The 23970-nt window shown below is 40.8% G+C and overlaps 1 protein-coding gene across 1 annotated transcript in view; it reads left to right on the forward strand.

Moving 5' to 3' along the window:
- LOC149233694 (G-type lectin S-receptor-like serine/threonine-protein kinase At2g19130) overlaps positions 1 to 22915 on the forward strand; it is a 49042-nt gene extending 26127 nt beyond the window's left edge. Inside the window, 3 exon segments of the mRNA XM_089382264.1 lie at positions 20226 to 20302; positions 20425 to 22131; positions 22134 to 22915. Of these exon segments, the coding sequence (XP_089238390.1) occupies positions 20226 to 20302; positions 20425 to 22131; positions 22134 to 22915 (2566 nt within the window).
- Positions 22916 to 23970: the final 1055 nt, after the last annotated feature.

The following is a 23970-nucleotide window of genomic DNA, read 5'->3' on the forward strand; positions in this document are numbered from 1 at the left end:
CTATCTTCTTGCAAGAAGATAGAGACAACTATTGCATTGCTTTCATGTTGTCCCATTTATTGTGATACTTCTGGCCTTTATGGTTTGATTTTTAGCTCTTTATTCTCTTTGATGTTTGAACTTTCACGCTAGAGGCTTTAGTCACTTTTGGCTTTCATCTGATACTCTTTGACACTGATACTCTTGAAAGCTGCTGACCTGTCTTTATCTTTTCACCTAGCTGTTTTGCTTTTACCTTTTTACTGCATTTTCCTTACAGTAAATCAGTCAATTTTTCTCACCATTCAGCATCAGGTAATTTGATTTTCAACATCCTTCTATATATTTCATCTGCCTTGGCGTACTTAGCAAAAGTAGGCTTAGTGATGAATAAGTGTTTTACCTCATGTTGGAGGAAAAACAAGTTTTCAAATGTTTGGTAAAGAACCTTTCCTGTTGGCAATGCCTTTATTGATGATGTACTGGCTTGTTCTTTAGCTAGCTCTTTGATTTTGTTGTCGTAATCTTGTTGTGGCATGAGCTTTTCATTGATGACCAAGGGACTGGGTAACCCTTTCTCTCTCAAAATTTGAAACTTGGCCATAAATCTATCAACTGTTACCTGCATATTTTGACACTTGTCCTCCAAGTTTAACATTAAGTTTCTCTTGGAAAGGACCTTTCTCATCTCCAAAATGGTTTTTGTCATGTCTTCTATTTCCAATTCCTCAATTTCATACTTGTTTTTACTGTTGAAGAAGTGGATAAGTCTGGTTTCATCTTCAGGCATGTCTCCTAACTCTTCCTTGACTCTTTGGATAGCTTCTGTAGCTATCTTTATTAGATCTATCTGTTCAAAAACTACTTGAATGGATGGCCAAATATTGTTGACAGATTCAATGATATTGGCCCATAATAATTCCTTGGCTTGCCCAAGGGGTTCCTTTAATGTTAGATCTTTCTCCATGGCCTTTAACCTTTCATTCATTGTAACATATTTTTACACTTCTTCCTTGTGCATGATCTTGGCAAGCTTGTAATCTGTTTCCAAGATTGTCACATTTTCCTTCAGCTTATTCATCTCTGTAGCCTGTATGGACATTTCCTCCATGGCTCTGACCAACTTTGCTGCTTCCTCACCTGATGCACCTGCTGCTGATGTAGACTCTGTGGAAACTGGTTGTGTTGTAGGCATAGGAGCTGTGGGAGCCAATGAGGCTGCCAATGTGGAAGGGACTATTGTTGAGACTGTTGGGATGACATTTGCAGATGTAGTGGCAATATCAGTCTGCTTCAATTGGATTAAAGTGTCCAATTCCTTCTCTATCTCCCTTAACTGATCATTGAGTTTCAGGACTAAGTCCATCAATTCTTCATGTCTAGTCTGGTTCTCCAAAACTTCCAATGTTTAGGGATGTTGCAGCTGAGGTATCTTCAATTTTTTTTAAGCGCTGCAACGTCATCATTCTTCTTCTTTATCAGCTGTTCAGTGGCTTTAATGTCTTTGGGATCATGTCCTAATTCAATCACTAAGTCTTCCAAAGACTTAATTCTGGTAACTGTTATCACCCCAAGAAACTCACCTAGGTTGTAAATCGGTGATGCTCAGGAACATTAAAAATTCAACAATCATGTTGGATAAGATGATAGATAAATGGAAGATGTGCAACACTTTTAAGCCAGATAACCACTCCTATTATGATTTGCCCCAGACATGGGTGAAGACCCCCAAACTACAAGGCTTTCAACCACCAACTACTCACGGTTTAAGGTAAAAGTGATGATGGAGAAGACTGATTGCACCAGCAGATGCACAGAGCTCTGTGATGGCCAGCTGCAACCAGTTAGAGGATCTGTAAGACTATTATTCAATAGACAGTGAGGATGACAGCTCTCTGTTATTAGAACAATAGCAACCTGCAAACAATTTTCAATGAACCACTAAACTTTAACATAGAGGTGGGATGACAGCCCCTCTGATATTAAAAATCCACAGCACATCAAATAAATGCAAGCAGGCACAGCCTAGAACATAGAAGAAGTGAAAAGCGAGCAGATGATAGCAAAAGAAGCTTGTATTAATGGAAATCAAGACCAGAAGCTGCAGGTCTCATAGTATTAACAGTCTCCAGAAGTTAAAAGGCTACATTAAGCTCTCATTCATCAAACACCCCTCCCTCCATTACATCTCTGTTCTGGGTGTATATAGAATTTGTTTACAAAATTGCTTTGCTGGTTATGCATGCAGGAATCAATAAATGAAGGCCAACAACATTTACATTCAGGAATGGGCCTCTGATACGAATCTTGTTGTGTTGTAAATGGATTTGCCTCCCTCTGGCTCTCTGCGGTCCTTCTTTGGGTAGGTGGAATGAAATATGGGTACAACTCATAACCACTGAATGCTCTCATTTGATCAGCGGTGTCCTGCTCCTCCTCGGCCATACTGTTGATTAAATGCTGCTGCTGAATCGTTGAATGGCTTTAATATGATTTCTCTGGCTTTTAAACAGAGTAATGCTGCCCAAATTATTCATTCCCGCCCATCACTGCTTCCATGTTGACATTTTTTTTTTTTAAAGGTTTGAGGCATGGTTTTATTTAGTATCGGGTCCGCTTTTGGCTTGCAATGTATGTTTAAACAGGCCCTCCTTTGTTTCTTAACATTTGACAAATACATGTAAAATCGCCACAAAACCACGAAAAATGGCTTTGGCGGACTTGAAATATATATACACTTTGCTTCCCGGACTCCATCGGGTCTGGGCTTCATCGCTATCGGCACTCATATATATAAATGGTATGCGCCACTGATTCCCCCGATGGCGATATGCCGACTGCGATCCAGGCCGCTATCGCCGATCCTCTGCTTTTCCTTATATTTGAAAATACATGAGAATATTGGAAAATACACTAATAATGCCTCCGCCGGATCTGAAAGAATATATATTTTACTTCTCGGAACCTTTCGGGTCCGGGCCTCATCGCATTCAGCATTCAACAAGGCCTCCTTTGTATTTCCTCTATACATTAAAAAACACACAAAATTTAATGAAAATAGCCCAGGCGCAGATTTGAAATAATATAGAATGGAGCTCTGTACATCCATCGGGTCCAGCCCATCGCATCGGCATATAACTAATGGTAAAGGCCCGCCCCTTTGGTTTTTCCGATAGCGAAAAGCCGACGCAGCGTGAACCGGTGATCCACGCACGCAATCAACGATCCTCATTTAATCGCTGATCTCCACTGCCACTACCGATACCACTGACCCAACGATGCGCCGATATTGCCGCGGACCCGATAATCTATGAGAAATAGCTTATAATGCCATCGGGTTCAGTTTTTCGGGTTGGAAGCATACCATACGTGAAGGCCTTGCTGCGGACCCGATAATCTATCAAAAGGAGTTAATATGCCGTCGGGTCTGGCCCATCGACGAATGCTCATATATGCAAAAGGCCATGCTCCATTGCAACTCGCCGATGCGATATCAGCGATCGCCCATCGGCGTTACACTATGTCGCTGCCACTGCCACTACCCCCGATTGCGATATGCTGATGCGATCTGGACCATTGATCGGCCAGATCCGACGGCTGAGATAAAAACGAATCCTTAGGCCTGTAACTTGACATTTACATGGTTTTTGAGGTATTTCCGCCTCCCAACAATGTATTTCTACCCTCCAAAGGGCTTTCCCCTTGCCATTTTTCGATCGGTGGAAGACTTTGGCCATGATTTGAGAACTTGAACAGCATCAATGAATCCTTTTGGCATGATTATAAGCATTTTTGCAGCCTCTGAGAGCATTTTGAATCCATTTTTGATTTTTTTGTTCAGCAAAGCTAACACTGGCTCCTTCTGGGGATGAGATCCTCCCTGTGAGGTCTCAAGAACCTGTAGATCAATGCCTTTCCAGCAGCAAACAAATTAGCCAAAATTCCTAGTGTTCCATTGGGCATGGAGTCTATTACAGCTACACTAAAAACTGATAAAAGCAGAATATTTACAGCTTTTAAGGCCAAAAGACCTTAAATCACATAATTCTTCAGAAACCGCCCATTAACTGGGCCATCAAAGACTGGTTCTCCTCCCATACTTTTCAGTATGAAGGTATTGTTCCCTTGAATCTGTGAAATGATGAAAGGGCCTGTCCAAAGAGCATCAAACTTCCCATGATTGCCTTTCTTTTCTTTAAAAGAATCCCATTTCATGACCAAATCACCAACCTGGAAATTGTTTCTTTTTGTCTTCTTGTCAAAGGCTTCCTTGACCTTTTGTTGATGTACTGCAGCTTTTTCAATCAGCTATTCTCTGGTCTGATATCATTCTGTTAAATCAGTGATTCTGTTGGCCATATCATCTTCTTCATTCTGTGTTGTTTGGAGCAGCTTTGCCACAGGGAGGGTAAGTTGAATGGGAAAAACAGCATCAGTACCATATACCAGCTTGAAAGGAGAACAGCTTGTAGATCTCTTAATGGTCACTCTGTCCGCCCAAAGTGCATACTTCAACTTGGCATCCCAATTCTTCTTATTATCCTCTAACAGTTTCTTAATAATCCTGATCAGACTTTTATTAGAGGATTCTGCTAGACCATTCCCTTGGGGGTAATAGGAGGTGGAATGGACAAGTTTAATGCCCATTGAATCACACATTTCCACCAACTCTTTCGCCTTGAAGGCTGCTGCATTATCTGTTATAAGCTTATGTGGGCAACCGAATCTGCTGAAAATGTTTTCAGATAAAAATTTCATCACCACATTATGATCAGCCTTCCTTGTTGGGATTGCTTCAATCCATTTTGTAAAATAATCAGTGGCAACTAATATCCATCTGTGCTGGCCACTGGAATGTGGGTTGATTTCACCAATGAAATCCAAGCCCCACTGCTGAAAAGGTCCTTTTGCAATTATTGGCTTTAAGGGCAGGGATTTCAACTGCTGCTTACCTTCAAATCTCTGGCACCTGTCACAAGATTTAACAAAAGCAAATACGTCAGAAAATAAAGAGGGCCAATAGTATCCGGCTCTGAGAATCTTTTGGGCTGTAGTTCTCCAATAATGATGTCCCCCACACATGCTGTCATGGAACTGCTGCATAGCTTCTATTGACTGCTGTTTATCCAAGCATCTTAAAAGCACTCCAGATGGGTCCCTCCAATAAAGCAAGCCACCATTGATGCAATATTTCGTTGCCTTGAGTTTTAATGTTCTTTCTTGACTTTGAGAAATTTCCGAAGGAACTTCTAGTTTTAGCAGGAAATTAATTATCGCAGCATACCAGCTACATGAAGCTAGGTTCTGGGCCACTGACTGTCCCTTCTGCGTTTCAGTTATTTCACGCTCTTCCATTTGACCATTTTCTGCTATATTGAACAAGCAATCAATGTCCAAAGAGCTGCAATTTTCTTCAGCCAACAGTTTAGCAAGTCCCTGACCTCTTATCAGCTTGGTGGGCTTCAGCTCTATGTTGAATTCTATCATTTTTGCAATCCACTTCGCTCTTTTCCCATCGGCATCAGGCTGCATTAAAACATCCTTTACTGCAGCAGAGGGGACATATGCAACTATTTTGGAATGCAAGATGTATACTCTGAAAGCCTTCAAAGATTTGATAAGAGCATAAGCCTGCTTTTCAATAATATCATACCTTAGTTCAGCATCCCTCAGATTCTTGCTAAAAAGGCAACTGGATGTTCTTGGCCTGCTTCATCTTGCTGCAACAAGACAGCTGCAATGGTATCCTTAGAGGCAAATGAGAATAGATGAAACTCCTTGCTATAATTAGGTCTTATTAAAGTAGGAGCTTCTGCAATAGCCATCTTAATGGACTCAAAAGATCTTCTAGCCGCAACAGTCCACTTCACCTCTGCTCCCTTTTTTAACATGGAGGTTATGTGCTTAACCAGCTCAGCAAAATTAGGAATGAACCTCCTTACAAAGTTAATTTTGCCCAGAAAAGACTGTATATCCTTCTTTGATCTTGGAAGAGTCAAGGCCTGAATTGCTTTGACTCTTTCTGGGTCAATCTGAACACCTGCAGCAGACACTACATGCCCCAACAGTTTGCCTTCTTCCAAAGCGAATTGGGATTTTTTGGGATTGAGTGAAATCCCAAACCTTCTGCACTTCAAAAACACCTTTCTTAAATGCTGTAAATGATCATGGTGGCTGCCAGAATAAACAGTTATGTCATCAAGATATATCAGCACAAATTTATCCTTTTCACCCACAAAAGCAATATCCATAGCGCGCTGAAAGGTGGCTCCAGCATTCATCAGCCCAAATGGCATTTTGGCATACATGAATGTGCCCCAAGGAGTGGTAAATGCTGTCTTTTCTTGATCATTTGGATACACAGCGATTTGATTAAAGCCTGAAAATCCATCTATGAAAGACATCACTTTGGCACCTGAGACTTGCTGCAACAAACGCTCCATTTTTGGCAGGGGATAATTATCTTTTTTGGAGCATTTATTTAGATTCCTGAAATCAACGCACAGTCTGATTTCTCCATTCTTCTTCCTCACAACAACCAGATTGGCCACCCATTTAGAATATCTAAGAGGCACTATAATTTTAGCAGCCAACAACTTTTTAATTTCTTTCTCAACCAGAGGAAGGAGCATAGGATTCATTGGCCTCAACTTCTGTTTGAAAGGAGTAGTGCCTTTCTCAAGTGGAATTTTGTGCTGAATTATATTCCTGTCATATGTTTTCAGATCACTGTACTCCCAAGCGAACACATCAGCAAATTGCCTCATTAATTTGCAATATTCAGCACTCTGATCAGCAGATAGATTAGTGGACAGATTTATGAATTTGGGCTGACCTGGACCTCCTATATCATGCTTGCAAACTTCAGACTGATCTTCTTTTTGGGCAGCTTTGTAAGGCACATCATTGTGGTCAAACAATCTCTCAAGAGGAATTAGACCCTTAGGAATATGGTTACTAGGAAGCTGGACTATGCTATTCTTGCCAATTTTATTTCTAAGTTGGGCCTTGGGATCCTCTAGCAAAGCATCATTATTTTGGTCAATATGCATTTCAGAGAACTCATCAATGACTTGAAGGAACCTATTTAACTCATCATCATCATCAAAAACCTTCCAATGGTGGACATTATCAGGCACAGAGGGTCTATACTTCATTTGTACCTCATAAACTAGTTTGGGAGGCGATGGAGGGATGAACAAACTAGCAGAGACAGCAAGGGAATCAGCAAGCTGATTTTGGGCCCTAGGAATATATGAAATGCAGAAAAAATCAAAGAACTCTTTGACTCTCCATACCTCATCTCTATAAGCTTTCAGCCTTGGATGCTTTGCTTGGAACGTTCTGTTTACTTGCTGAATTATCAGGTCAGCATCTCCAAATACCTTCAGATTTTTTATTCCTCTATCTTTGGCTTCATGAAGGCCCAACAGCAGTGCTTCATATTCTGCTATGTTGTTAGTCACCTGAAAAACCAGCTTTACAGATAACTGAACTGTTTCTTGCTGTGGAGACACTAGCACCACCCCTACTCCTGCAGTTTCCTTGGTACATGCCCCATCAAAGAACATCTCCCAAATCTGACCTCTTGTATCATGCTCGGCCTGAGCTGTTGGTTTCCTGATCTGCAATTCAGCCTTATGAGATTCTTCTATTTGGAGAATGCAAGCTCCAAAATCAGTGTCCACTGCATATATGGGATGGTTTGTAGGATTCTTCTCATCACTAATAACATATGCCAGCTGTGCTTCTCTATATAACCTCCTGCTTTCTCCTCCAAACACTGGAACAGTTGCATAAGATAGATCATTCTGCAATGTCCCACCCAGTCTCTTAATCCACCCTCTAGATAACAGCATACCAAACTTCGGAGGAACATCAGCCACCACTATATCCATCATCATACTTTTCATGGGCAGCTGGGTTAAGGTAATGGCCAGATCCTTAATTAATCCAAGGCATTTTACCTTCCTTGAATCAAAAGAGAACAAATCATGATAAGGTCTAGTGATATCAAGGCCTAGCTCTTCCATGACAGTTTTAGGCATTAAATTGTGACTGGCCCCTGTGTCTAGCAGGCAATTGTGGAGGATTTTATCATGGATAGTTAATGAAACATAGAAAGATGGAGAAGTATCATCTGCAGGTTCAATCATGGGGCTAAGCACAACAGCAGGCTTGTCGTCTTGCAAATTGACAGAGTCAATGGAGGATTGGTTAGGCTCTAGCTCAAGGGCTTCAAGGATGGGTTTTCTAAACAATTCACTCTTAACCAACTCAGCCAGAGGGACAGCTATTTTCAACTTCTGAACTTCTGACTCAAAACTGAAAGACGAGAATGATTTATCAGTAGTTTTTACCTCTTGAGCAGGGGCTTTGAGGGTGACAAGATCAGCTGCTGGTCTTCTTTGCCTGCTATTCTGTGGCACTGTTTGAGCAGCTGCTTCTTGCGCAGCGTTTTCTTTTACATTCTTTGCCTTGGATCTTAGATTATATCTTTGCTGCTGCTCACCAGATTGCAGAACGGCACCACTGTCCCATCTCTGGCTGTTTTGCTCTTGCAGCAATGACTCTTCATATTCGGCCAATGTTAAAAATGTAGCATTACCTTTATCCTCCAAGCAGTGAATTTCATCCTCATCTTCGTCAGATTGTTCCCCCTCCATGACTTCATTCTGAAAGGGAGCTTTTACTTTATGATCTTCTCTTGCTTCTTACCCCTTTGCATAATTTGTAGCTGCTCATTTGCTTTTCTGAATGGGTTTGGATTTCTTGGGACAAATGTGTTTTGCTGCCTTGTTTTGCCTGAAGTCTGATCAACCTTTAACTTAGAAATTTCAGCAGCCAATGACTCTATCATTTTGGTCATTTTGTCTAACTTAGGCTCGGAAGTTGATGTAGTGGAATAAGAAGCCTCACCTCTCGGCCTTCTTCTGTCAACCTGACTCTTGAGCTTCTCTGCTACCATAATATTGGATTCCACCTCCAGGGCTGCCTCTTGCATATCACCCAGAGTAGCACATCGTCTTTCCCTCAGCAATAAGCAGAAATCAGCGTCAAAAGCATTGGCATATGTGAGTTTAGCAGCAGTGGGGGTAGGCTTTACCTCAATTGGTATTTTACTATACATTCTATTAAATCTTTTGTTGAAGTCAGGCAAAGACTCACCCCTTTCTCTTTTCAAGTTTCCAAATTCTGTATGATAATATAGCAGGTCCTTCTTATCTCCCCATTGCTTCAAAAATGCCTCATCTAATGCTTCAATATCTGTTATAGATCTCTGGGGTAATTCTCTAAACCACTTCCTAGCCTCTCCATCAAGGCTCTGGACAAAAACTCTCATCCATACATCATTCTCACTGATATCTAAATTGTCAGCGTAACTATAAAATGCTTCAAGATGTTCTTCTGTTGTCACTCCCTCTGTTCCAGTAAATTTGGGCATATATTTTTGATATTCTCTTGTAGGCATGGCATTTAAAGGTGCAGGCAAGACCAAAGGTCCATATCTAGCAGCAACAATTCTTTCAATCCTAGTAGGTGCTTGCTGTCCTGCCATGTTTGGAATTTGTGGAAGAACACTAGCAGATGGCGCAGTAGGAAATAATGTAATGGATGGCAAAGATATTGGGATGTTTTGGACAGTATGGGAAGCTTTCTTTGGACTGAGATTCAAAGGGGAACTAAATGGACAAGGAGCTTTATGAATCTCTGCAGGTATTTCTTCTTTAGGAATACTAGGCTCTAAATCTTCAAACTGTGTATCCTGAACTAAAAACTCCTCATGCAGAGACAAATAAGATTTCTTGGGCTTACCTGATCCTGATGCTCCTTTCTGTGATGTTTTCTTCGGGTTAACAATCTTCTCAGGGTCAGGCACTGGAACAGCTGGAGACTTCTGCGGATTTCTTCTTGTATGCCTCACGTGCTATGCCAGAACTTCAGAGTGGAGTCACCAAAGGATGGTCTTCCACCAGTGGAGTCGCCAGACAGATGATTACAACCAAAATCTGTGTTCAAACCTTGTCTGTCATCAAAGTTTGAAACTGTGTCGTTCTCCCAGGGAAGCCAAGCTTCAATTCTCCTCTCCCCGGCAACGGCGCCTATTAATGTTATCACCCCAAGAAACTCACCTAGGTTGTAAATCGGTGATGCTCAGGAACATTAAAAATTCAACAATCATGTTGGATAAGATGATAGATAAATGGAAGATGTGCAACACTTTTAAGCCAGATAACCACTCCTATTATGATTTGCCCCAAACATGGGTGAAGACCCCCAAATTACAAGGCTTTCAACCACCAACTACTCACGGTTTAAGGTAAAAGTGATGATGGAGAAGACTGATTGCACCAGCAGATGCACAGAGCTTTGTGATGGCCAGCTGCAATCAGTTAGAGGATCTGTAAGACTATTATTCAATAGACAGTGAGGATGACAGCTCTCTGTTATTAGAACAACAGCAACCTGCAAACAATTTTCAATGAACCACTAAACTTTAACATAGAGGTGGGATGACAGCCCCTCTGATATTAAAAATCCACAACACATCAAATAAATGCAAGCAGGCACAGCCTAGAACATAGAAGAAGTGAAAAGCGAGCAGGTGATAGCAAAAGAAGCTTGTATTAATGGAAATCAAGACCAGAAGCTGCAGGTCTCATAGTATTAACAGTCTCCAGAAGTTAAAAGGCTACAATAAGCTCTCATTCATCAAACACCCCTCCCTCCATTACATCTCTGTTCTGGGTGTATATAGAATTTGTTTACAAAATTGCTTTGCTGGTTATGCATGCAGGAATCAATAAATGAAGGCCAACAACATTTACATTCAGGAATGGGCCTCTGATACGAATTTGGTTGTGTTGTAAATGGATTTGCCTCCCTCTGGCTCTCTGCGGTCCTTCTTTGGGTAGGTGGAATGAAATATGGGTACAACCCATAACCACTGAATGCTCTGATTTGATCGGCGGTGTCCTGCTCCTCCTTGGCCATACTGTTGATTAAATGCTGCTGCTGAATCGTTGAATGGCTTTAATATGATTGCTCTGGCTTTTAAACAGAGTAATGCTGCCCAAATTATTCATTCCCGCCCATCACTGCTTCCATGTTGACTTTTTTTTTTTTTTTAAAGGTTTGAGGCATGGTTTTATTTAGTATCGGGTCCGCTTTTGGCTTGCAATGCACGTTTAAACAGGCCCTCCTTTGTTTCTTAACATTTGACAAATACATGTAAAATCGCCACAAAACCACGAAAAATGGCTTTGGCGGACTTGAAATATATATACACTTTGCTTCCCGGACTCCATCGGGTCCGGGCTTCATCACTATTGGCACTCATATATATAAATGTTATGCGCCACTGATTCCCCCGATGGCGATATGCTAACTGCGATCCAGGCCGCTATCGCCGATCCTCTGCTTTTCCTTATATTTGAAAATACATGAGAATATTGGAAAATACACTAATAATGCCTCCGCCGGATCTGAAAGAATATATATTTTACTTCCCGGAACCTTTCGGGTCCGGGCCTCATCGCATTCAGCATTCAACAAGGCCTCCTTTGTATTTCCTCTATACATTAAAAAACACACAAAATTCAATGAAAATAGCCCGAACGCGGATTTGAAATAATATAGAATGGAGCTCTGTACATCCATCGGGTCCGGCCCATCGCATCGGCATATAACTAATGGTAAAGGCCCGCCCCTTTGGTTTTGCCGATAGCGAAAAGCCGATGCAGCGTGAACCGTTGATCCGCGCACGCGATCAACGATCCTCATTTAATCGCTGATCTCCACTGCCACTACCGATACCACTGACCCAACGATGCACCGATATTGCCGCGGACCCGATAATCTATGAGAAATAGCTTATAACGCCATCGGGTTCAGTTTTTCGGGTCGGAAGCATACCATACGTGAAGGCCTTGCTGCGGACCCGATAATCTATCAAAAGGAGTTAATATGCCGTCGGGTCCGGCCCATCGGCGAATGCTCATATATGCAAAAGGCCATGCTCCATTGCAACTCGCCGATGCGATATCGGCGATCGCCCATCGGCGTTCCACTATGTCACTGCCACTGCCACTACCCCTGATTGCGATATGCTGATGCGATCTGGACCGTTGATCGGCCAGATCCGACGGCTGAGATAAAAACGAATCCTTAGGCCTGTAACTTGACATTTACATGGTTTTTGGGGTATTTCCGCCTCCCAACAATGTATTTCTACCCTCCAAAGGGCTTTCCCCTTGCAATTTTTCGATCGGTGGAAGACTTTGGCCATGATTTGAGAACTTGAACAACATCAATGAATCCTTTTGGCATGATTATAAGCATTTTTGCAGCCTCTGAGAGCATTTTGAATCCATTTTTGATTTTTTTGTTCAGCAAAGCTAACAGTAACTTTGGCCTATGATGAGGCCTTCTCTAACTGATATTGGGTTGAGATATTGCTCAATGAATTTTGCAACTGATAAGCAGCTATGGCTTTACCTGCGAGGGTGGAGTATATCATTTCTCTAGCCTATTTATGAAATTCAATTTGGTCTATGGGATGAATATCCCTTGCCGATACCTCGAAATCAATTTTCTTGTAATATGCTAATGTCCTTGGCTATTGTGCTGTTGGTTTTATGAAGGACATTTGTAGTTTTCCCTCTTTGATGTCGAAAGCTGACATCAACCTGGTCTAATTGGTAAGTGTGAGTTTGAGATACTAAGCATAAGTTTGGGACTTTAGTTTCTCATTTCTCATCTTGATCTCTTTATATCTATCTTTTATATCCTTATCCTTATCAGCAGGCCTACTGAATGAGGATACTTCTACACATAGTTGCCTTTCGAAAATATAGGTCTGTGATGTGGATGGTCCCTATGTTTCCCCAGATAGAGTTGTGCCTTTACTTCTGTCCAACTCAGTATCAGTTATTTCTACTGAGCCTTCTGTGTCTTCCTGCTCTGAAACAGGATTTAGCCTAGGCCTTTTTCTCTCACTAGTTTCATATTTCATATTTGATGTGCCCATTCTTGAACTTCAGGGTTCCTCTCTGGTCCTTTTGGGGTTCTTTTCCTCATTCTGAGGAGTCTACATGATAGGAGGGGTGCTCATGGTTCTTTCTAGCTGTTCAGGTACCTATAGAAATGAGCTCTCATCAAGTTGTCTTTCTAAGTCAATCAAGGTATTCTCTACATCTACCTTTGTACTATCCTTGTCTACAAGAGTGTTTTCCACCCACTTAGATTGATTGGCATATCTTTCTATCTCTGGTATGGGGTGATGAATATAAGGTCCCAACTTGACCTTCTTTCTCAATCTGGTCATAAACTCCTGGGGGTCATACCTCCACATGAAACTCTTTTGGAACTTCATTTGCTGCAAAATTTGGTCTGCCTCCTCCCCTACCTCTCTAGAATTGCAAATGAAGGGGCCCAACTGGTTTTTCACTTTAAATTGTGATATTTTCTTAGTTGAGACAAAATTGATCTCATCAGAGTTCATTATTTGTCTATAGTACTCTAGAGCAAATATCCTCATGGGGAGGTATTTGGGCAGTTTATATGGTGCAAGCTGGCAACCATAGATTCTTATTTCTGTGTGATTTTGGTAAAAGTACCAATCTCCCACTTTGCTTTGGTTGGATAGATGGAGGAATCTTTTAATATCTTGACTTATTCTAGGTGGAGGGCTTCCTATCAGCATGGTCATGACTGGATGAACAAAAGAATCAATGAAATCTGTATAGGTATATGGTGATTGAAACTTGTGGAAGAGTGGGGTCCAAAATATGATAGACCTGGGCTGTCCTCTGGTATCCAGCTTCTGAAGAGTGAAAGGAAATCTATCTGGCTGATAGTATAGGAACATATGGTAGAGAACAGATGAGTATTTAAATACTCTCTCATTGTGCATTCTGGTGAACTGTTCATGCATTCTTTCAGCTATGAACTGGGCATAATCATACAAAACAATAGGAGGTTGTCCTGGGGTGTAAATAGACATGAAGGCCAGGATAAGCTCATCGACAAATTCATCAGTGGTGCAACCCAAAATGCATGATATCATAGTGACAATGTGCTTTCCCCTTTCAGAGAAAATGGCAGAAACATATGGAGGGGGATCTTTGGGAATATGTTGCTCTTCTACAATGAATGTCTGGAATATTTGGGCTAACCTAGACAGACTCAATTTGGAGTATTGGTCCAACAAATCCCCAATGGAGAGTGGGATTAGGTTTGGGCCTAGTTGGAGCTGTAACATCTCATTGATTGATTTAGTTGTGATGGTAAACAGGATTTTCTAGTCAGGGGACATTATTGCTCTCTGGCTAGGAATGTAGCAAGAATGGCACATATGGACAATTTCAGGGAAGGCATGCACTTGGGGAAATTGGTATTTTGGAAAATTGGATTCCCAAAGACCAATGTCATTAGAATGGTTTAGATATCTATCCCTACTCAAACAATGAAGTTTGAGCAGGACATCATATGCACTGGTATCTCTGATTTGGAAAAACCTCTCTGCCAGGGGAAGGTGGTCTAGGTCCAAATGGGGAGTTGTAATAGGTCTTACATCCATGGCAACAGGGGCAGCCATAATTCAGTTCTTGTGGATTGGAGGGGTCACACGATCTACTCTAGTGATTGACACGTAGCCATCGGGGGCGCCGGGGAAGACCGCTTTATCGCGCAGGTAACGATCAGCTATCGGACACGGACGATATGGTTGTGAACCGTTGGATGAGGGGGATGGTGATCGGATGGCAATCAGGCGAGGGAAGTGCGCGCATGATAAAATAATGGGTTTCGGGGGGGGCCAGTGCTTTAAACTTTGGCTGTATGGGATTATTTATAAGTTAGCGATGGGTTAAAATGATCGGACAGGGCTTAATGATGGGATTAATGGTTTTGTTGGGATATGGGGTAATTTATAATTTATATTTAAACTAAGGGTTGGAATATTTATATAAGGGATTTAATTAATATAAGGGAAAAGGTATTTATGGGATTTATATAATAAAATTAAAAATTAATATGAAATTGGTGGAGTGGGTATATCCTTAGCATAATGTGAAATGTAATATTTGCGCACTTTATTTACATAGACTCAATACTTAGGATAAGATGTTTTTGTGGGTTTTTTAAATGAAAATAGAATTCACATGGGGGTTTATTTACTTTTCCTAGGCAAATGCAGTTTAACCTTAGGAAAAGGGGTTCTATTAGGGTAATAAGGGGAAAATGAACTTCATGAAGGGGATTCTAACACTTGATGTCCATAATTCATTAAGCTGAGGGTCTGGTCCCACCAAAAGTCAGAGAAATGCTCTGAGCCTCTTTGACTTGAAGGAGTTAAAGTGCTAGAATATACTTGTGGATAAGAAATTAGTAAGTAAGGGGAAAAATGAATGAGGGAGAGTTAATCACATTAACTTGCAAACCTTTGTTTTTGCTTCCATAATGGATCATACATAAAAGAATATGTGTCTAAGCATGATGTATGTGTTTTGATTCAATCAACATTAGATTTCAAAAACCTTTGTTCTATTTACCCATTACTTACCCTATCATTTTTTCTTCATTTTATTTGGGTGCATTTAGGCTAGTAAACCGTTATCATCCGTTTTTCTTTTATAAAACAAAATATCTACTTCTAACCTTATATCATCCAAGGGCTCAGATTAAACCAATGAGCTCCTTTTATTTTCAGACTCTACCTATCTAATGATCTTCCAAGATTAAATTGTTTGGTCAGATTTTATTCTCTAACTATAAACATAAAATTCAAAGCATGAAATAACCAAGATTGAACAGTTTGATTACCATGGATTGTGGCATAAATAACAAGCTGCACACAATCATTATTATGCATAAAAGTAAATAGTGGTGGCATTTCGACTTGCACACTTTCATGGTCTCTTTTTGTTTTTTGGGGTTCATATATTTTCATTTTTTTGACCTTCTCTCATTCTTTTTGTCCTTTGATTTTATTTTAGGACATACCCTCTTTTCATTTTTTAATTTTTACATAATATGGAAAACATTTGCAGAAATCAAAGGTATGTACAATATTACAAGGCTTAACCTTAGTCATTCAAAATTATGACTCCTATTGGTATAGGAACCTAACACTTCCCACCAACTGACGATAAAAAGTTCCATTCACTTCTTTAGATCCATCATCATTATACAACTTGGCATTCTGTTCCAAAGGAGTAGACGCTGGTTTGTATTCAAACATATGAAATCTTTCAGGGATTGTCTTTGCATATTTTCTTTGTGTGATGATTGTCTTACCAGATTCCCTCCAAATGCACAGGATCTAAAAAACAAGACTTAATCTTGCTTCCAATAAAAAACAAAGCCAAAAAACACTTCGTATTTCTCCTTTTTACCAAACCCAGTTAACGCTCCCAAAACAAACTTGATATGAATTCTTTTCACCAAACATTATAACCATAAAAAAATAGTTTAATCGTTATCTCTCCTTATAATAAACTTTACGTTCACCACAAATAAAACTTTCTTATCAAAATATTTAATGCTACCACACATTACTTCAAAAAATAATGAATTAGTTCACGGTGAGAGTGAACTATTCAACGACGGCAAATAGTTGTTTAAACTTATTCAAACCTTTCAAACACACCGTGGAGAAAATAAAGGCATTTTCGCATTTCAATGTTTGCAACAGATTATTCGATGAGTTCCCAAATGTGTCTATAGTCGATCTACATGTCCCCTGCCTAGAACCAAACTGTTATAGGGAACCTGTGACAAGGCCTGAGAATACCTCCCACCTACAGATTCAGATTGCACACAACGGTTGCAGATAGCCACCGAGAACCAAAGCTTGATTGCACACAACGGCTGCAGACAGGGAACACTCCAACGATTTTTCTCAACCAAAAAACATAAAAAACTTGGGAGAAACACCATAACAACATGATCTCACAAGATCTCACAGCCCTCACAGATCTAAGCCCTCGTTAGGGATCTGAACCCTCTTTCTCTCAGATTTGAAGTCTCACTAGATCTCCCTCTCTCGCTCTGATACCATATTAGAAAACCAAAGAGATGCACAAGAATGAAATCAAATCTCATTGATCAAATTGCTTGGACAACTAGTACATTATATAGGCACACATGGACAACTTCTAGGACAATCTAGATCCAAATAATTCAGATCACCAACTCACAACACCAACTACGAAGACACAACTCATGATAGATAGACTCAAACACTGACTACAAGAACACAACTCATTAACTCTATCTGAACATATCATTTCTACATTATTCCAACAACAACAGGGCAAACTCATTGATCTTACGATGCAGAGTGAAAATAATATGAGAGAGCAACTCCCACATGTTCTATCTTTGTTTTGTTTTTTTTTAACAAAAAAAGCTATCAATAGAGAGTACATTGTCGGTTTCCAAGTATTTTTTCTTACATCACCTGTCCAAAATAGTGAGTATTTTGTCTTAGTTTTTATATATATAAAAATAAGTTTTCCAAATCATGGTCTCTAAATTCATATTTTCCTATCTTATCCGTGAGAATGTTGCTAGATTATACTACTAAATACAAAATAGATATCAGTTCCTTATCATTGTGGCATACAACAAGTCAAGAAATTTACAACATATTTCATCAAAATTATGTGGAGAGTACCCTAGTTGATGTCAATGCATCTAGCATTCATGAGTCTATCCTCCACATATGTCGCAAAGTGATACTTGTCTCTGAATCGATACCCCTCTTTGATAGAAGATCGGCTACCTGGTTATGTTCTCTGTATATGTGTGTATATGTGATGTTCTGGGAGGTGGAAGTCAGGATTGTGATGTGGCTCATCCAGTTGGACAAGATATGGGAATAGAAAAGAGTGTAATCTTTGACCCAATCAATAATACTCTTTGCATCTCCATGAACAAAAATGTTTTCCAGTCCAAGCCAGTTTGCAAAATTGAGTGCACCCCAAAGTGCAATGATCTCAGCTCTATTATTAGTCCCCATGCCACCCTGCCATCAGAAATGATAGAATCGCCCTGGCTCTAGAATAGTGACCACTCCACAACCACATATTCTCTGTTAACATGCCCCATCAAAGGATCCTATGGGGTAGAGCCCCTTAATATTCTTAGATATGATCTTCCTTGTCTTTAATATTTTCTTTATAGGTCCAATCTCAAAAAAATATGTGATGGCCTTCCTAACCACTTCCCAAACCATTGAGATCTTGTTTTTGAACAACCAAGTGTTCGGACTACGCCATATGACCCATATAATATAGACGAGAGAGAGTGATATTCTAGCTTGTCCTTAGTCCAATTAATGAAACAATGCTCCAGTGTGTGTGGGGTACCCAAACAAAGTAGCTTCAGAAAATCCGTCACCCGAGTCCATGCCTCCTTAGCAAATGTGCAACCAATGAGTAGGTGGTTTGTCTCCTCTTCCTATACCCTGCACATGGGACAAATGTCCAAGCCTTGAAAGCCTCTACCCTATAAGTTATCTAGGTAAGAATTCTTTTGTGAATGACCAGCCACCCAAAACAAAAAAATTTCTTTTGAATCTCCCATCCCCACGTTGCCTTCTACCATAGTTTGAAGTGAAATGTTTTTTCTGCCAATGGAAAATTGTTGTAAATGTCATTGACTTTGGGGTTTCCATTCTTTGTAAGGCCTTCCCACCGCAAACTGTCCACACCATCACCAATATAGGCACCTGAATCATATAAATTTGTGAGAAAAGCCTCCCATTCAATAGTCAAATTGTCGCACAATCCCATATCAATGGCCTGCATCCAAGATGGGTGACCAGAGAACCGATTGTACCTGTTGGCTATGTCACAGGGTTTGCCAAATTTTAACCTTGAGGTTCAAAATTCGGCGAACCCAAAAAAAATTCAAATCCTTTCAGGTTTGGCGAACCTGATAGTCGAACCTCAAATTCAAACCTCAACGAATTCGAACCTGAAGACGAACCTCAAGGCGAACTTAAAGCCAAATTTTATAATTTTTTAAAAAAGTTTTCGGGTTCAATGTTAGATTTTAGGTTGTTTTTGTCGTTTGTCTTAAGGTTTATGAGAAAAACCATGGGCAACACATAGTTTTCTCTTGTTTTGCTTCCCGCCAGTGAGTTTCCCACAGTGGCCACTCGTTTGGCTTTATTTACCATGGTTGTCGATAGATTTTCACAAGCCAACTTCAGTGTGAGTGTACTTGCTCTATTGTGCTTAGTAATCCCTGAATTCAATTTCTAGATGTTGCTTGTCACTGCCACCCAAAGCGTGAAGTGAATAGTGGTTGTGATTTGTGGCTCATGAGTACTCAATGCGACTCATATAACTTTATCGATTAATTTTGATTTTTTATTATTTTATATCATATATATATTGAAAAATATATATAGTTGAACTTAATATCAAACCTCATTTGAAAATTCAGAAAATTTGAATTCGAATTGAACTTAATCATTGCCAAATAGTGTGACATATATTGGCAATGTGTGCGGAAGTTATAGTTTCCTTTTGGCGGAGGATGGAGATGAGGGGAGCCGAAAAGGCGTGATTGCAACGAATCCCTTCAAAGCGTCCAACCCAACCTCCGCCAATTTGCCATCTCCGATGGACCATCTCATAAATCAAATTGAGAGGATTAGTTCGTTCATATATTTATCTCCAATGGTTTTCCCCCAACTATCATTATTGTTTGTGGCCCTCCAAAAGCTTTTAATGATCACGGTACAAAGTTCTGTCTTTGTTTTGTTTTGTTGTATCTTCAAACTTCGCTTACCGGGCAAACAAAATCAATTCAACACCAAATTAGTTTTCTTGGTATGTCAATCCATTAGAATCAATGCGAATCACAAATTTAATATAACTGGATTTTCAATGATAAATCAAATAATTTAATAGATTAAAGTTGAAAATTTACTATTAATCAATTTTATAAAAATAAAAGCAAGAAAATTGGTATTCATAAATTTTATAAAACTAAAATCAAATTAGAAATTTCATGCAGCTAGCTGTATGATAATGATAAAACCAAACAAATGATAAATCAATTAATTTATATGCTAACGTTGGAAAATGACAAATAAAATAAGTTTTTTACAAGTCTCAGGGAATAGTTCAACATGACTCACCTTATTTATTCCAAGTGTGAACAATTTGAATGATAAAATCAATATTTTGTCAATCTTAGTCGTCGTTTTAATTATGGAGTGGTTGAAGATTTCATCCATACGTGGAAGACAAGTCATACAGTCAGTCCGCCATTAGTGTAGGTATTACCGTATCGATTCGTTCAAGTTGAACCTAAAACATTCATAGGCCTGACCGCACCCTTCAACACGTTATAATGGATTTGAGAAATTTGAGAAAATGGTGTAGCACAGGGCGGCTGATTGCTTTTATAATGGGGAGTGAAAAGAGAATGAGAGAGCAACTCCCGCAGATTCGGTCTTGTTTTTTGCTTTTATAATGGGGAATGAAAAGAGAATGAGAGAGCAACTCCCGCAGATTTGGTCTTGTTTTTTGCTTTTCCTCGCGCTGCTGCTTCAGATAAAGCCCGGCTATGAGGCAGACACAGCTTCCGACATCATAGTATTAGGCACCTCTCTCACTGGTAATCAGACCAGGATTTCTAAAGGCGGTATCTTCAAATTGGGATTTTTCAATCTCAACGACAACAACGTTAAAAAATGGTATGTAGGTATTTGGTATGCCCAGGCTTCACAGCAGACAATCGCTTGGGTGGCCAATGTGGAACAACCGTTAGAGAACGCTTCCAGTGTTCTTAATCTCACAGAGGATGGGAATCTACGTCTGTCTTATGGGAGATGCATGGTTTGGTCCTCCAAGGGAAATGGGAAGAAGCCTTCTTCGGCTGTGATAATGGATTCTGGTAACTTGGTCGTTCTGAGTGCCAAGAATAACACTGAAATCATTTGGCAGAGCTTTGACCATCCGCAAAATACATGGTTGCCAGGCATGAAGTTGGGTAATAACCAAAAGCTATCGTCGTGGAGGAGTTCTTGGGATCCGAGACCTGGACCCTTCAGCCTTGGGATCGATCCAAACGGAGCCGCCCAGTTCATGCTGATGTGGAAAAATTACACATCATATTGGGAGAGCGGTGTTTGGAACGGCGAATATTTCAGCAATATTACATACACCGCATTGAATGATGTTCGTTGGCCGTACCATATTGGCTATTTCAATAACGGTTCGTGTAAGTACTTCACCCTTTCACTAGGGCAGGGATCCCGTTTCGTTCTGGATAAGTCGGGACAATTGCTCTCGTACATTATGCTCGAAAATAAAGAATGGATCATGATCGTTCAAATGCCCGCCGCTCAATGCGACGTTTTTGCTGCATGCGGCCCTTATGGATCGTGCAACTATAACAATATTCAGTCCTGCAGCTGCGTGCCAGGCTTTGTCCCCAGAGACAGCCAAGAATGGGAATCTCAGCAGTGGTCAAGCGGCTGTGTTCGGAAGACGCCGTTACGATGCAGCCATGGCGAAAACGGGACCACCACCGACGTGTTTGTAGAATTAAGTGGCAAATCTATGCCCCCCAGAGGGGTTCAATACAAAGGGCAAAGGCAGTGCCAGGAAGACTGTCTCAGCAATTGCTCCTGCACCGCATATGCCTACGTTAACGACACTTTGCAGACGTGTGTAATGTGGTTCGGTGAATTGTTAAATCTGTACGATACCTCCAACGGGATCTCTCTGTTTCTGCGGTTAAATGCCGCTGATGTGCCTCATTCCTCTAATTCCAATAGGAAGGCGTCCCTCGGATGCGTGCTGGGAGGTATCATGGGCGGGCTAGTTGCTATTTTGGCCTTTGTATTGTTTCTTCTCTGGTGTTGCAAGCGTACCCCGGGCTTGTCTCGAAGAGACTACACGCCTGCTGGGCTTACTGTATTTAGATACAGAGCGCTGCAGAGTGCAACGAAGAATTTTTCTGAGCATCTGGGAGGTGGCGGTTTTGGCTCTGTCTTCAAAGGAACTCTAGCAGATGGCTCTCTGGTGGCGGTTAAGAAGTTGGAGGGTGTGAGCCAAGGAGAGAAGCAATTTTGCATGGAGGTGAGTACCATCGGAGTTATCCAGCATGTGAATTTGGTTAGGCTCCGGGATTTTGCACAGAGGGCTCCCGAAGACTGTTGGTGTACGAATACATGCCTAATGGCTGCCTCAGCTCCTTACTTTTCGGCAAAACACATCAGCAACACAAGTGGTTGGACTGGAAAACGCGCTTCGACGTCTTGGTGGGGACTGCCCGGGGAATTGTTTACTTGCACGAGAAGTGCAGGGACTGCATTATTCACTGCGACATCAAGCCGGAAAACATCCTCCTGGACTCCAATTTCTGCCCCAAGGTGGCCGATTTCGGAATGGCGAAGCTCCTGGGCAGAGAGTATAGTAAGGTCCTGACGACCATGAGAGGAACGAGAGGGTACTTGGCCCCCGAGTGGCTCTCAGGCCTGCCCATCACTGTGAAGGCCGATGTCTACAGCTTCGGCATGACATTGCTCGAAATAATTGCAGGGCGAAGAAACATGGACAAGGTCTCGGAATCCGGCGAGCTGTTCTTTCCAGCGTGGGCTGCAGCTCAGATCAGCAGAGGAAACGCCATGGAGGTACTCGACAAGAAATTGTTGAACGATGCAGACGCAGAACAAGTGGAGAGGGCTGCCATAGTGGGAGGATGGTGCATCCAGGACGACGAAGACGCGAGGCCGTCGATGAGTGAAGTGTTGCACATATTGGAAGGCATTGTAGACGTACCCCCTCTTCCCCCAATTCCCTCCTCTCTCAAGATCTGTGACGACAGTCCAGTCGTTTTCTTCTGGGATAAAGATTCTTCTGCAGGTGCAGGCAACCACACTGGTAATACCTCCACTCCTCTGTAGAACATCACTACTATTATTACGCTTAAGCATACTGTTTAAAGTCGTTCTTCTTTCAGAGTTTCTCATATTAAAATTTGTAAAACAATCGTGAAGGTTTCTTCCCTTCATTAGAATATCACTCAGGTAGATTATCATAGTATCGTGTCATATTTTCATCACGTATAGATTATCATAGTATCGTGTCATATTTTCGTTTATATACTGCATTGTAAATTTTGTTATATAAAAGGTGGCTTACTAAGTTCGGATATTTTCTTAAACCTTCTCCATTTATTTGATTCATATGATTTTAGAAATATTTATAAATTTGAAACTTTTAATAAAATTCTACATTTTATATACTCAAAGCTTGTTGGAATTAAAGCAATGAAATGGATATACAATGAACATGTCAACTTCTATAATATATTTCCGTCACTCTTGGTAAACTATTTGATAATGGATTGGAAGGTTAAAGTAAAGGATTATTGCGTAGGGATTAATTATAGAGTGGGGAAGAGGGTGTACGTCTACAATGTAGATACAAATATTAGTTAAAGAAAGTAATGAGAATCGGAACGTAAGGACAATACTATTATTTTGGTTAGCTATATTCGCTTGAATATGTGTGGCTTGAGGAATTCAAGGTCAACTACTTTAGTTTATATCGCTCCCCACTTTTGCAATGCTTGATTAGGCCAATTCCCAAGGGTCTAACTTTGCAGTCGCTAATGTTGTTGTCAATGTCGAGTATGGATTCTATGGTAGTTTGGTTAACAATCCTGAATTATTCGATCTAGTTAAATTGTTGATGCAAAAGTGTGGTGTGGAAGTGCATGGAGTGTTGGGCCAGAATATGCGGGATAGAATGAGGCCTAGGCTCAAACAACAAATGTGTGGAGCCCAAATCAAAGGCATAGGTCGAACAATGTTGGTGCGGGGTCTGAATGAGGTCCGGCTCACACAGGAAAAAAAATCGTGTGAAGGTCTGAATATGGTCGGGCCCGGGTAGGGGTAGTTGGGGCGCCTAAAGGTGTGTCAGACTTGACGAGGGTTGACCACGTGGGAAAATATAT

Source organism: Pinus tabuliformis, chromosome J (genome assembly GCF_031772625.1).
Source record: "Pinus tabuliformis cultivar Carrire ecotype Pingquan chromosome J, CPIR1, whole genome shotgun sequence".
Taxonomy (NCBI): domain Eukaryota; kingdom Viridiplantae; phylum Streptophyta; class Pinopsida; order Pinales; family Pinaceae; genus Pinus; species Pinus tabuliformis.